Source organism: Lineus longissimus, chromosome 19, assembly GCF_910592395.1.
Source record: "Lineus longissimus chromosome 19, tnLinLong1.2, whole genome shotgun sequence".
In the NCBI taxonomy this organism is placed as follows: Eukaryota; Metazoa; Nemertea; class Pilidiophora; order Heteronemertea; family Lineidae; genus Lineus; species Lineus longissimus.
Window position 1 is genome coordinate 5,765,678 of NC_088326.1, and position 14,509 is coordinate 5,780,186.

General features: G+C 39.3%; 1 protein-coding gene across 1 annotated transcript in view; it reads right to left on the bottom strand.

Annotated features, from left to right (window-relative positions):
- Positions 1 to 3,817: 3,817 nt before the first annotated feature.
- Positions 3,818 to 14,509, bottom strand: part of LOC135502846 (ionotropic receptor 25a-like) — a 91,566-nt gene continuing 80,874 nt past the window's right edge. Inside the window, exons 4-5 of the mRNA XM_064795960.1 lie at positions 14,391 to 14,497; positions 3,818 to 12,960 (exon numbers count right to left, since the gene is read on the bottom strand). Coding sequence (XP_064652030.1) covers positions 12,381 to 12,960; positions 14,391 to 14,497 — 687 coding nt within the window. The 3' untranslated portion in view covers positions 3,818 to 12,380. The remainder of the gene's footprint in view (positions 12,961 to 14,390; positions 14,498 to 14,509) is intronic.

A 14,509-nucleotide genomic window follows, 5' to 3' on the forward strand; every position in this document is an offset into this window, starting at 1 on the left:
CACCCTCGTCAGGCTCCTGGGATGCAGCGTAAAACTTAGCCAGGACCTGTTCGGAGGTCAGGACCTCTCCGACAACTTATCAACATCGGTAATGACATCGTATGGGTTGATCTCATCACCATACTGCAACAAACACTCCAAGCCATATCTTTTCACGATCTTCTAATGGCCGTCAGAATTGTCTGCAGTGGAAGGCCAACAACCTGTAAGAGGCCTTTTGTTTCAGCCCTCCACTGCCTATAGGCAAAATCATAAAGACAACTAATACCACGCTTCTTGCCAGCTGTTTTGACTGTGCATTCCATTGTTTTAGGCGCTTTGAATGTAGCGCGTTTGTCCATGACAACAACATTAAGAAATGTTACCTCCTCGATATACATAACTTTACTGACGTCTTGAGTACTACTACTTCTGTGGGTACCGATTTCTGGCGTTTGACATTGTTAATATAGCAGTGTTTTATCAAATGTGATAGAAATTAACACTTTCCGAAGTGAAAGCATATGGCAAAGAGAATAAGTGTTTTTTAGTAGAGTAGTTCTAAGTCGTCTCGCTAGGGCGTAATATCAACTAGTACACTGGTTTAACACGTCGATAGATAATTCCAAGGATCAGGGCGGCTAAATGCATCTGTTTGCTTCAATGAAAGACTTGCTGACCTTGAGAGGAAATGACGACACAAAAGAAACATACAAAACATATTGCGGGGCGTACGGCTCACATTTATTATCTTTATCCGAATGTACCCTTAAACCCTGTAATGAAAGGCCTTGTATCTATTGTGTTGCTAAGGTAAACCTGTCCCTTTACCCACCGTGAGGATAGATATGGCTGAAATACGTAACATAAACACAGACAGAGAAGGTAACCAGGTGGGGTGGTTTATTCCATGACGTCAAATGTCGAAATTAGCCACCCATATCAAATTGCCATGGCGACAAAATATGGAGGTCAGCCAGGGAATCATGTATACATTCATATCCTCGTACACCCACGCATTCATGATTTGGTAGTACCTATTGTTCCAACTGTGAAATTAACAAGCATTAACCATGATTTAGTTGTCACACCAATAAAATGAAGTTAAACAAGCAGTCTTTAAAAAAGACTGAAGGGATGGTTCGAATTGTGGGCAGGGCAGGGACTGAGGTTTTTGCGCATGATTGGGGCAATCTGGGCAGGAGTTGTTGAAATGTGATGTGGTATGATCAGAGGAACCTGTCATAGTTGTTTTCATTGTAAATCGTTATAGGTAGCTGCGTTCAGGAGAAATTATCGACACACATACTGTATGCATTGAAATGGCTTTTGATAGGCGGCAGCACCAACATTTCAGACGGCGCGGATTTTTTGGCGACTAAATGTTGAATATCCGCAAAAATCAAGTTGCTAATCCACCAAATCAGGGTGAAAGGCGAATATCACTGTTAATGCGATGCTGCTGTGAAAAAGTGTAGCATTTGATGGCGCCAGCAAGCTAAAATGTGTACATTCACATCGCGTATTGACAGCTTGACCTCCACAAGCAGACAACCGACTCAATATAAGATTACTACGCTATACATCGGCGATGTATGGAACAAAATTGGTATTAAATAAATCATTTATTCAGCAGGTTATAGCGGCTATTAGCAAATTCAAGTGGGCGAATCAAGCTAAGATTAATCTGAGGGATCTAAGCAGAATAGCATTGTCTTTTCGGACGTTACAAACATGAGAACTAATTTGTTCACGCAGATGCATACAAAACGAATAACCAAGCACAGATGCTGTTTCGCAATCGAACCACCAAAAAAATACCACCACATGGTTAAGAATTACTACTCTGATGGTGAAACTATATTCGATCACGCATGGCCACCCCTAAAGCGATATACGGACATAGTCCAGGGCGTCCGGATATATACAGTTTTGTTCACGATCTTCAACGATAAGGTCGACGGCAAACATTTTACACAACACTTCAGGCAATGCGTACCATTTCGACTCGGTCTATGCAGAGTCTTTCTACAATATATACGGCTGTTATAAAACGCGGATTCCGCGGAAATCCGCGGAAAAATCTAACTTGGCTACAGGGGGGCTACCTGAACCGCAGGTGAGAGTTTTTCATATTAATAGTGTGCATTGTTGTGCGCATGAAGTACTCCTGGTGACAAGGTCTTTGGGAATCCCCGTTATATGGTGCGCTGTATGCGCCGTAAATCATAAGCACCTTGTACAGTAGTTCGAAATAAACTTATACTCTAGGACGGGCCGCGAAGTAAGTTTTTGTGATTGCTAAAAATAGACTCCGATGTGCAGTCGCATATATGGTTGGTTAGGTTCGAGCTGCAAGGAGATTGTCCTAAAACATTTTCGTAGACCAGAATTCAGTTCGTCATCGACCCTATTTGAAGGAGGCATACCGTAACGTACATCAATCCGGGCATCAATCACACTTGAAAGCAGCCTCGTAATATGTTCCTGGGAATCAGGAACCACGGTGGTGTCGAAGATAACATGCAAAGTTTATCAACACCAAGAAAAAAAGAGGGAAGAGTCGATCGGAATGGCATGAATGGCGCTCCAGAGGATTAAAATATGACCGATGAAATATGCAGATAACTGGTAGTTCTTTCCTCCGATTTATGATTTATGTTGTTATTTGTATAATATAATTATCATTAAATATTATGCGCGTATTTACTGGCGACTTTGTGATTTTTCCGCGGATTTCCGCAGATTCCGCGTTTTATAACAGCCGCAATATATATACAATGTATAGAAAGAATCTGGTCTATGCATAGAATTTTCTCATTACGTTCGACAACAGAGCAGACTTACCTCACCATTTCAATCCGTCGTAAAGACGACCTATGAACCCCAGATCTCGTATTTTGATCGTATTCTGTATCAGCATCGTTATCTCTCGTAAATACACAGTAGTGCCAAATCTGTACATCGAATTCATCTCGTATAATAAGCATTGATTGGGAAGTCATGCAGAGAAAATTCACGAATTCTATCTAAGTATAGAACCATGGTATAAGCGCTATAATCCCCATAGTAAGATATCAAGAATCATCGTGAATTCTCGTACATTTAATCCTTTATAAAGATGAAGTAAATTCGATCGAATCCGATCAGAATACGAGACTATTCCAGTTATGCCCAAGGTTTCAATTCTGCAATAGGTTATAGGTGTCGCATTACTGGGATTTAAGCCGTATAGTACCTGTTTAATCCACAGGTGGCATAATTCGATGGTCGAACAATCTCGTTTTTCGATTGCTAATTATCGCTATTATTCGGAATGGAATCGTATATATCCTCGGGTTATTTTCACGATATCGAGAATTCTTGTATTTCTACGACTTTGATAGAACCGTTGAATACATCGCCTTGTCCTGCAATGTTTGCAATTAATGTCAAGGAAAATCTCCGTATTGCCAATGAAAATACATGTTAAAATCAAAAATATATACGTTCTAATCACGAATATCTACCTGGGTAGAAGGCGTGGTGCATTTGTGGATGGTCGATACTCTAAATAGCTGTGAACTTTACAATACAGCAGCGGTAAACCTGTCCTGAGCGGTCAAGTCGTCATCAAAGATAAAGTTACAATCACAGATTACTCCAAATATATGTCCACATCTTGTGGGACAAGTACATCTCAGTCAGCAGTCTTAAAAACAGAGCACACTTAGCAATTGATAATATGTATCTATGCGGCTCTGTTGGAAGTCAACATGTACGGTTGTTTTAATTCCTATGCTCTGCCTTTGTGGTGTTGTTTATGTCGTGATAGCATAAAATAACACAACATCTTAACTAGTGAACCACGACAACGGCAACGATTTTTATTTTAACAGCGATTAACATTTTGAAATATAACAAGATTACAGATTAAAATAGAGTACAGATAGATACCATGGAAGTAGGCAACGGGCTCTTCCCATCAAAAAACCCAACAACATATCATGACTAACACTTCCCGTGCCACATATAGGGCTTTGAAAGGTGCATTTTTAGTCTGAAATAAAAAGTCAACATTATAATATAACAAGTCGGGGGTTAACAATAATTAGACAATGTCAATGATACATTCATTTGTTAGGAACGATATAGCTAGTTGTTTTATTTCATTTACGGAAGATCGAGGCGGTCAACGTGGCCATTTGAAAAAACTGGCGCCAGGTTTCTAAAAATATTAATTTTCTGTCGTATGGTTTCGGTTTGAATTTTGCTCTTGTAAACCATTGCATCAAAGGCTTCTTTTAAACAAGCACTGATCGAGGTTCCACAATTAACTCACGAAAAATACGAATTCTAGTACATGGTATTCCTATTCATCTGTTCAATTTTAATAAAATAATCCGTAATCGTAGACGTAAGCGACGCGGAAGGTCAATATCGTATAGGAAACTGAATGCGACCTAAAACAACACTCGTAGTATGTATCTAACGTGATGGGACGTGTGTTACATGTATTATCATCCATGAACATAACATGCATTCAAGTAACTCCGAGCATCAAATTTAGCATTTTGCATGGGATTTACGGAACTGTGGAACTGGCCACAGATACCCGGCCTTTTTGAATAATAGCATATCAAATGTCATCATCTCTAAATAACTTTACAAAACTGAGTCAGAATGCACAAATTCTACACACAACGATGAAATGCAAAAACATCAAAAGCTGCAGCAGTTTCCTGGATGAACGACTCGGTATTCCCATTGGAAACTGTTTATTTCTAGATCTATCGGTACAATTATTTGAATGATATAAAAATGAAAGTATGTACATAAACATTGATAAGTAACAGCTATAAAGGATGAAACATAGCAGCAGAGATAGTGTGAAGACACACTCTTAGAAATGAAGTATTTTTTACTTCTAAAAAACTTTTATCGAAGATAGGTAAACACCAATATGCACCCGTCGATTTTTTGGGGGTAAATGAAAAACCCCAGATGGGTTTATATTATTCGAGACTGTGAAAAACATTAGAATGTTTGTCATTTCGATGAAAAAACCTCTACGGGGTGCATATTTGTGTTGGTCGAAAAACCTTAAAAAGTTTATCAAAAGCTAAAACACCTTTATTTGTAAGAGGGCATATATGTGTTAAGAGGTCGTTACAATTGAAAAACAAATAAAGAATAAGAAGTGCAAGCATTATTGTTTTCGTTCACAAAATATACCTACAGCTTTGCTTACATTTTCTCTAAATAACGGACAGCCCAAAAAACTACATAGGTTGTGTCGTAGAAACGATTTGATTCATAAAAAAATAACGATGGTCTCAGATATAAAAAATCACATCGTTAAACGTGTAACCGACACGCAAGTATAATTACAGAGGTTTCTTCATCATCTAAAAATTCAAGTTGATAATATTCAACCTACTTTCAAATAAAATCCTAATTAAACCACAACTTGAGTTGGCGACCCGAGATAATTTATCACGGCTATCACGCCCCATTCAAACAGCCACCACGATAAGCATTTACTTTTTATCACTATATTCATTAACTAAACACGATAAAATATCGTTCAAATTCACCAATCATTAGAGAGTACTAAAAAGGATATAACGATGATCGACAACACTAAATCTAATATTATCTAAAGTACGCGGAGGGCTACCGCTGCGACCTTTGGACTGAGAGAGGCTGGCAGGGATGGAATAAGATTAAAATATTCAATGGGTCGCCTCAGCCTTTTTCATCGCAGGAGCGTGTGATTTTATCGCACTACCAGTAATCGCATGGAGCTTAAAGACCTACCTTCAACATCCAAATCGTCAGCAAACTATTGCAAGTCTCGGTGTAATTTTCATGACACCATGACGGCCTGGCAGGCCTAGTAGATTAACATTTAACATTTGATCTTGGCCGTGATTTTCGGTCGCGCCGAAACGATCGTGCCAATGCTATAAGGGTTTATAGATCTTTGACGTTGAGGTTACCGTTGGTGCATTTTCCCTCATCCTATATGTATCTAATATAACCTAGCATCTGGCAATACTACATGCGATGGCGCAGCATGCAGTAGGCCTTCATTGTAACGTCCGAAATACTAACCGAAGCAGTCGCAAATAGATATCCATAGGTTGTAATCGAATCGAGTTTAAAAAGTGTTCACAATTTTCTGTTCAAATAACAACGTGTATAGCAAATATTCCTTTCAAATCATCTGCAGGTCTCAAGCAAAATAAAATATCTCTACGTCATTGTCGGTACTGTTGTCGTTTATCGTTTAGTTTCATGTTATCATCCTCTCAGTTATTTATTACCTATAATTTGACAATTCTACATGAGATTGCGCCGCAGTAGGCCGATACTTTCCCTTATTTGTAACATTCTTCAATACAAAGCGAAGCAGTGGCAAACAGCTAATCGAATCGAGTTTTAAAAGTGTTCACAATTTTTCATTTAAAAACATCGTGTATAGCAAATAATCCTTTTAAATTATCTGCAGGCATCCAGCATAAAAAATCGACATCTTCATTACCGCAAATCTGCGCTAAGAGAGGTAAAACTTATTACCTCGTCTGATCCTTCACATTTCCTCGGGTCATTCTATCAGTTGACAGAATGTGGTCTGTTGATTCAGGTAGATAATTGCATCTTGGCAGTGCCAGCACAGCAGCATGCAGCTAGCAAGGTCCCTCACTCCATGGCCAAAGGTAGATTACGTAAGATTACCACAGAATACTTCCCTCAGCAATCAAGGTAATAAGGATTGTGAACAAATCACAGTAGGGAGGACATTGGAGATGGTTTCCAATTGCTGAAAGTTGCTCTAACGCAGACTTGCCGTAATGTTGTTCGAATGCTAAACTGTATTTACCGTGTTCAATAATTACATGTACATTGATTAACAGTTCAGCTATGTTTGCTTACAACACAATCATTGCAAATGATCGATAATAAGTGACGATTCAATATAGAAAAAACGGCACGTTTTTGAACTTGGCTAATTACATCAAATAATTTGTGCAACACTTTTAATATATGTCATTTTGCTCTTGAGCATGAATTATGTCTTGGTTTGACGGAATTTGGATAATTGTGTTCTATGGACGAGACATTTCTGCAATTAGAAGAGAAAAATCTAAAATCCTCTACAATTGGACAATAATTTGCTGATTGAAATTTGAAATGAGGTAAGATTTTGATTTTCGTGCTACCCTATAGTTGGAAGTCAGGCAGCATTATATGGTGACATTTCTTTACTTTATAACTAGCTTACTTCCCTCGCAAGACTTCCATCCCTTCCTCTTCCTAAGTCGAGAAGTGTCAAACGTCCAATGTTTAATTGCACACAGTCCCGTAGGAGATACGAGTACATGTACAGATAGATGAAATTATGAAGAAGTGTTAAATTACATTTAGAAACACAACATACATTTACTTGATGCTTCTGCAACGTGCACGTAAGTTTTTTTCTGGTAAAACAATATCTAGAGATTATGCTTATCAATTCAAAAAATATAAAACCTTAACGATACTCATAGTATTGCGATGTTGTGCTCTCTTTCTGGTACATTAGTTTCCATCCTATGATACATATGATTAAACAGGATTCTGAAATAACATGTCACTATACTCAAGAATTCATAAAGACTTTGGAACCAATACTACGACATCTTAACTGGCATTAGGTTTCAATATTGACAATAGGGGGCTTTTGCAAGATAATCCGCCTTCAATTCAATGGCGATCACTACTATTGCCCTGTTGTTGCTTGGTTTTTGTTACAAAATACAAGCCTCAAATAGTGTAACACCTTTAGTATCGATTATCGGACTGATTAGGAAATGGTACGTATTTTAAAGAGGTTCTAAAATCCCTTTAAGACAGAGAATGCCCGACATCACGCCATTGCACGGGAAATTAAAATCAATGTTGTCTCTTATAGACGAAATGCTCTATATCTCTGAGCTGAATAAGGTATCATTTTGTTCGTCTTGGTAATATCTTTACAATGAATCAATAACATAGCATCTGAGTTCTGGAAACTTTTACCCACCCTTTTGAAAAAAAAAAGATTATTTTTTTAATTTCTGAAGTTCAAGATTCTCAGTCTTTATGAATTCGTTCTATACTTAGACAGACATATTTCAGTGATGCCACTGCAGCGTGCACATATACACTACAATATGTATGTCTGGAACTAATTACAGCTCCAGTGCGCTGCCTTGCAGATTTTGTATCCACCATATCGTCGATGACTTCACAAAGTGACCAATCTGCCATTGTTTTGGTGAATTTGAGATAACAGCGCCATCTGTGTCCTACTACCCATGTCTACTACATACCAATTATCATGGTGATATTGAAAGTAGTTTTCATATTAAAATATAGGGCTGTGCGTCCAATCCAGAGTCATTCGATTTTTCATTCTCAAAATAAATATTTTGCTGATTGACAACTTTGTGAAATCATCGATGATATTTCATGTGTAGAGAAATACTGTCAGAACACAACTTATTCTAAGGTATAAGTTAGCGTGTTGCAAACTAGTGCAGAATGAGCGTCAAATAGTCAACGTTAAACATTCAATTACAGAATCACCAATATTTTAGTTGTTTGCGACAAAAAAAGGTCGAACAACCTTGTGAACGAAATCCGAACTAATAAGCTACTAGGACAACAGTCAAAATGGGTTCATTTGGAAATAATGAACTGACTTCTCTCGCTGCGTACAATAACAACATGGGCCAATGACTGTTCTTCAATAAAGAACCAAATTTTATACTGTTGAACGGGCTAAAATAATGCAATCTTCTTGATGCACACTACCACAGTTGATTCGAACTATTCGTGCTTGTCTTTATTCTGGTGTGACGAAAATGTTAGTGCCCTTATACCACGTCCTTCCCAGAACAACGCACGGTTAGACTATTCCGCTTCTTTCGCTTTGGCACAAACAATTCCGATCTACTCCTCTGACTCAAAGTGATATTTTTTCCGCCATGTAATATTTATTATATATAAAAAGTCCATTTTGGGGCTGTGAAAATGTATCTCCTATTTCCCGTTCTAATACTTGTAATAAGTCCAACTTATAAACAAATCGTCCTATCAAAACATTGTTGAGAGAGATTCCCGTGATATTTCATTATAATTTTAATACCCCAAATCGGTCTTTTGTGGACGTATGAATGCCTCATCAGGATAGAATGTCTGGTGGGCTAATGAATGTCAATTACATGTATTCGCGTTGAATTTCATTGGTAATGACAGTCCTAGGGTCATAATGTAGCATGATCCGTCGCCTATCAGAGGGTCAGACACAAGGCGGACATTTTCGACCATTTCGACTGCTACATTCCGCTTTGAAGAGAGCAGAATCGTGCAATCGGAGATATATACATAAATAAAGCCTTAAACGCCATGAAAAGAAAAGAGGCACATCTTCGAACGTGCGTTGTATAATTCATCACTCCGCCTCTCAATAGTTTCGCCTTCGAAAGGCGCGCATTAAAAGTAAGTGCTACCAGTAAGGTTATAATTATACATGTAATATCAAATAAACTTAAATGACCATTAGCATTATTAAGGGCAATGTTACCCAGCTATCGGTTGCCCAGGCACCTCCTATTCTGACATAGTTCTGATCAACAAATTGCACAAAAAAAGGAAATATTCGAAATCTGACTGAATCATCGCGCTTTTCCGACGTTGACTCCGATTTGAAACGAATTAGCTCTCCACGCATCGACTTTTTTCACGTGGAACGATGCACTAGTAAGGCTTTGCCTGGAGCTAGGAACTACCCCTTGACGTCATGGTGCTGGTATCGATTTTTCCGACGTCACGCTGATGGCGCTTTATAACCCCGTAACTCATTCTCCAAGCGTCGTCAATGGTTATCATCTTTGCCAAGTCTCACTCGACCTACTGTCTCTGCCACAGTTAGCTCACCAGTCACCTCTCCACAATGGGAACAATGGATGACCAACAGATGTCACAATGGACCTATCCAAGTTTGGATAAGCATGCGCGCAATATCACTGCGCGTTCTGCTTCTTTTCAAAATGTAGGACGAGGGATCGCGAAACGGCTTTTTTCAATCGAATTTTGTCAGAATACGATCCATTCATAAAACTAAAAACAAATCAAAAAGAGGATTTTCATAACCTGAGCGACGCCGAGGAAGGTCACATACCTGAGATGCGAGAAACCTGCATAAATGCACAAATCCTGTTTGAAGTGAGGCGAAAAGGCGCGGTGATCAGTCGTGCTGTCACCTGATCACATATCACAGCAACACTGAGCGCCCGTGACAGCGCCATTCATTGTTAAAATTTATATTTTTATTACGCATCTGTTTGACACAAATAAACTTCACGGTGTTATGAAAATACTATCACGACATCCTTAAAAGGTGTCTTTATCGAAAAATATCAAGAAGGTCTTTCAATCCATGTTATAAGCAGCGCACTATACACACTGGATCAGTGTGTGGACGATCAAAATGTGGCAGAGGGATCGGACTATGTGACAATTTCAGCGGGTGCATGTAAATTGGACATTATTTGGCCCGGCGCCCGGGAGATTTCCCGTAACTGCGACGATAAATGGAAATGACGTTGCGTCTTAATAGCGGGGTGACGTGAACTCGGATCTCGGCGTGCACTCACCCGGCGGCAATGGTCTTTCGCGCCAGGACTTGTATTGAAAATAACGAATACCGCGTTTTTCTACTATCTAATTAAGAGCTGAAACAAATTTAAAAAATCATCAAACGGTTCAGAAAAATAGTTTACAGATGGACCAACAGAAGAACAAACATACTGCAATAATAATCCCAAGGGTCCTTTACATTGTCAGGTTGTCAGTAACAAATGAACGTATATGATCATCATGTTATACAATTAACTAATTAAAGTCATCAAAAAGAAACGCTTATGTTTGTAAAGTGTATCTAGGGTGTTTTGGAATACAATTGTCACTAAAATATGACAGGGACATGAAATAAACGACAAACACCAGATGATACCAGACATAAAACCCAAAACATATGATAGCTATATTTTGGTTGTCGTTTTCTTGCAAAGACTATGCGGTAGTAATATCAACCTCTGCCGTAGCGGAAACCTATATACCATATGCGATACAAATTGTTTGTTATAGGCAATTTTATAACTGTTTCGACTAATAAATGCAAATGGGGCCTACTAGGAGACACCTTGGTTAACATTCAAAAATGATTTGCTCATTTTTTTAAAAATGAGCACGTGATTTCTTATTACAAGAACATATTACAGATTTTCAGAACTTGGCGAACACGTTTTACCTGATGTAAACAATCAGATGTACTGTGTGAACCAAAACCACGATTAGAAGTTTATGATCAGTAGAATAGTAAATGTACATTATGCAAATTAGAAATACGGTAGACATGAATATTCAATTTTGATATTCAAAATGATGAAGAATGGCACATTGGATGGCATATTTTCTGCGGGATTTGTGTAACGCAATAGTGTGACGTTACAATGGGTTCGCCGCGTTGTTGAACGAAAGAGCTGCGGTTGTTTTAATTTTACCTGAGTTTAATTCTCAGATGATAATTACTTGATTAGTAATTATAGTAGGCTGCTCACTCGAATGTTTATATTTCAAGAGTCAGTCAGTATTAATGCTGGACATTGATGAATGGCTTGTTCCTTTGACAGATATATGCCTACCATTTAATCATACTAATATCTGTCCCGCTGAACACTCGGTATCTTGCAACCTGGTGGCTTAATCTGCGCAGCATTATTTCATCATGATCTCATTTCTATTCCTCCATTGTTATTCCATTGATCCTTGTAGGATGTGCTCGCTTGGCCATGATAAATGATAGTTCATTGCAAGTATCGAATTACCCCAAAGGCGATACATGTACTTCCTTGGTAATGTTTGCCGACAGCACTGATAAACCGAATCTCTCATCTGTTGTTGAATACAAACCAGTAAATGCAGTAGACCAGACCCCTCTAGCTGTGTCCTGAAGCCATATTTTTCTCCATTCTTATCTTGGGCATTGACGTCAACTCACTCCATGTATACTTAAACAAGCATACAGAGCAGCCCGGCATACATTCGCGTGACCTCAAGAGCTGTTCCTAACTGCGCGAATGTGCTTGTTCTTTTCTAGCACCAGAACAATATTTTACCAAATTCCCTTGTCAAAGCTTGTGGACATCACGTTGTGTATACTGTGCTAAGATCGCACGTCAATGCATAGTAATATATTCTAATCTAGCGGCCTGACATTATAACAGCCCATGCGCAGAGCCCACCGTTATTTAGGAAATATCCCTGGGAATGCGATGTGCAACGGGAGGAGACGTCATCTCTGGTCTACTGCACAATACACAATTTGATATCTACTGGATGGTGAAAATAAAAACCACAAACGTTGGTATAAGAGTCCAAACCGAGGCTAATATGGCGAAACTTCCGCTTACCCGTAGGCTCCGTGCAGGAGTATCAAATGAATAACTTTCACACGCTTTGTCTTTTGGCACTTTGTACCACTTATCAACAATCTCTTGTAGTTTTCCATCCACCCTCATTGCGTTCAAAGCATCATTAAATTTACCAACTAGACTGGATCCCTTTTGAAACGCAAGCGCATAACCCTGGCTGTTTAAATTCCCTGATAATACAAGGTTACAGGGCTGCCGAGCAGCGTAATAGTCTCCGAAATTGTAATCCGTGAACAACACGTATTTGCCCTGCCATCTCCGGACGGTCTCGATGCCTTCTTTGACCGTCATCACGTAGGGGGACGGCACACCCATCTTGGAAATGATCCGGCTTTGGATTTTTTCAATATCTTTGTTACCCTTCTTCTTGAAGAAGGCTTGGGTTGGACTCCATTGGACATAGCCAGGGGTTATATCCGGGTTGTTCGCGATGTCGCTAAGCGTCTTGTTGAAAGGAGGTTCTTGGCTATTCTCTTCTCTGAAATTATGAAGAAAATGAAGTCAGTGGCTCTAGTGGCTCAGTAGCTCAGTGGCTCTAGATCTCGGAACTAATTTAAAAACAATTTTGCATTTGGTTTATGGTGTAAATGAAATTCGAAATGGACATTTCATGACATGACGTTAAAAGCCATGCGTAGATGCCGTTCGTGTTATGGTTTCTGGGGATGAGGATGAAACAAAACAAGTCGTTTCTTTGGTAAAAGTCAGCAGACAGATGAAATATTGATAATATCAAGTATCAAAGGTGTTCACCATCTACTTCTTAGTTATGGGTTCCCTTAATCAGATGGCGCCGTGGTTGAAACCATCATGAAATATAGCCATCATGGCCCATTTATTCCACCTTCTACATGGGAAAGTAGCCCGCCTAACGATACTTTCCACTTGGTTTGAGTATTTGGCTTGCCCTTGAATATGCAGGAGGCACAACTAATCAGTGTTTTACGTCTCGTTCTGAGCAAGACAGACACATGTACAAGGATAGAGGCAAAACAGCGGAAGATCATTTAAATGCTTGCAAAAGCCCTTTTAACGATGAACCACTTAACGTTTTACATTTACTAGAGGAAAACCCTTTCTTTTAGCATGGAGGTAATGTTCCTTGCTTTTAGTACATATTTAGTTAATATTCAACTGTTCCTTCAAGGGCGGAATCCAAGACCCCTCGACAATGAACACGGTGCTCTTGCAAGCGAGCCACTGATATCCCTTCCGTTTGTCTTATCTGATCATGGGAAGCCATACTTTGGAGGAGGTTTGATTTTGATGTTTATGTTTTCTTCCTGTCTACTGATTCTGCACAGAACGACTGGGCAACCAAGAGTAGCCCGAGGTAAAATACAATAATTTCCGAATGATTCTTCATATCTCAGAGCATGGACGATGCAGACTGTTGTTCATGTATTATAGGGTGGCCCAGAAAACATTTCCCTCACACAATGGATACACAATCGAATTCTGTTGTGCAAGGGAAACGTTTACTGGGCCAGCCTGTATATCATTTGTAAGCAAAGGGTAGTTTTGGGCTGGATACTCGAACACGTCGAAGCAGAAACAGACCATGGGAGACACAGATGCTAGCCGATATTCGCCCAAGTCAAACTTTTAAAGTCACCAGTACCAAGAAACGTGAACACCAAGGTAATAGTATTTAAGAAAATGTTACCGCGCCGGGAGGAAAAGTATTGTAGTCTTCCGCTGAAACCTTCTAAGCCCGAGTTCTAAGACGTCTGTTAATCTACTTTCGAAGAACCTGAACTATTAGTTAAAATATCACGTGTCCGTATGGTTACCACTCACGTCTTAGTATATATACATTGCCAATACAACTAGTATCTGCACCAATCTCGATAAGCTTACAGTGGTATTAGCTTCCTTTCAGGGTTAGACAAAACCATCGTCACTGACCTGTACATCACAGCAGTTAGTCCACCGGAGATGAAGAAATCCCCGAAGTCGACCACTTCTTTCGTGTCATCTGTTGGAACAATTGCGGCGGCGGCAACATGAACTTGCTGAAAAGATGG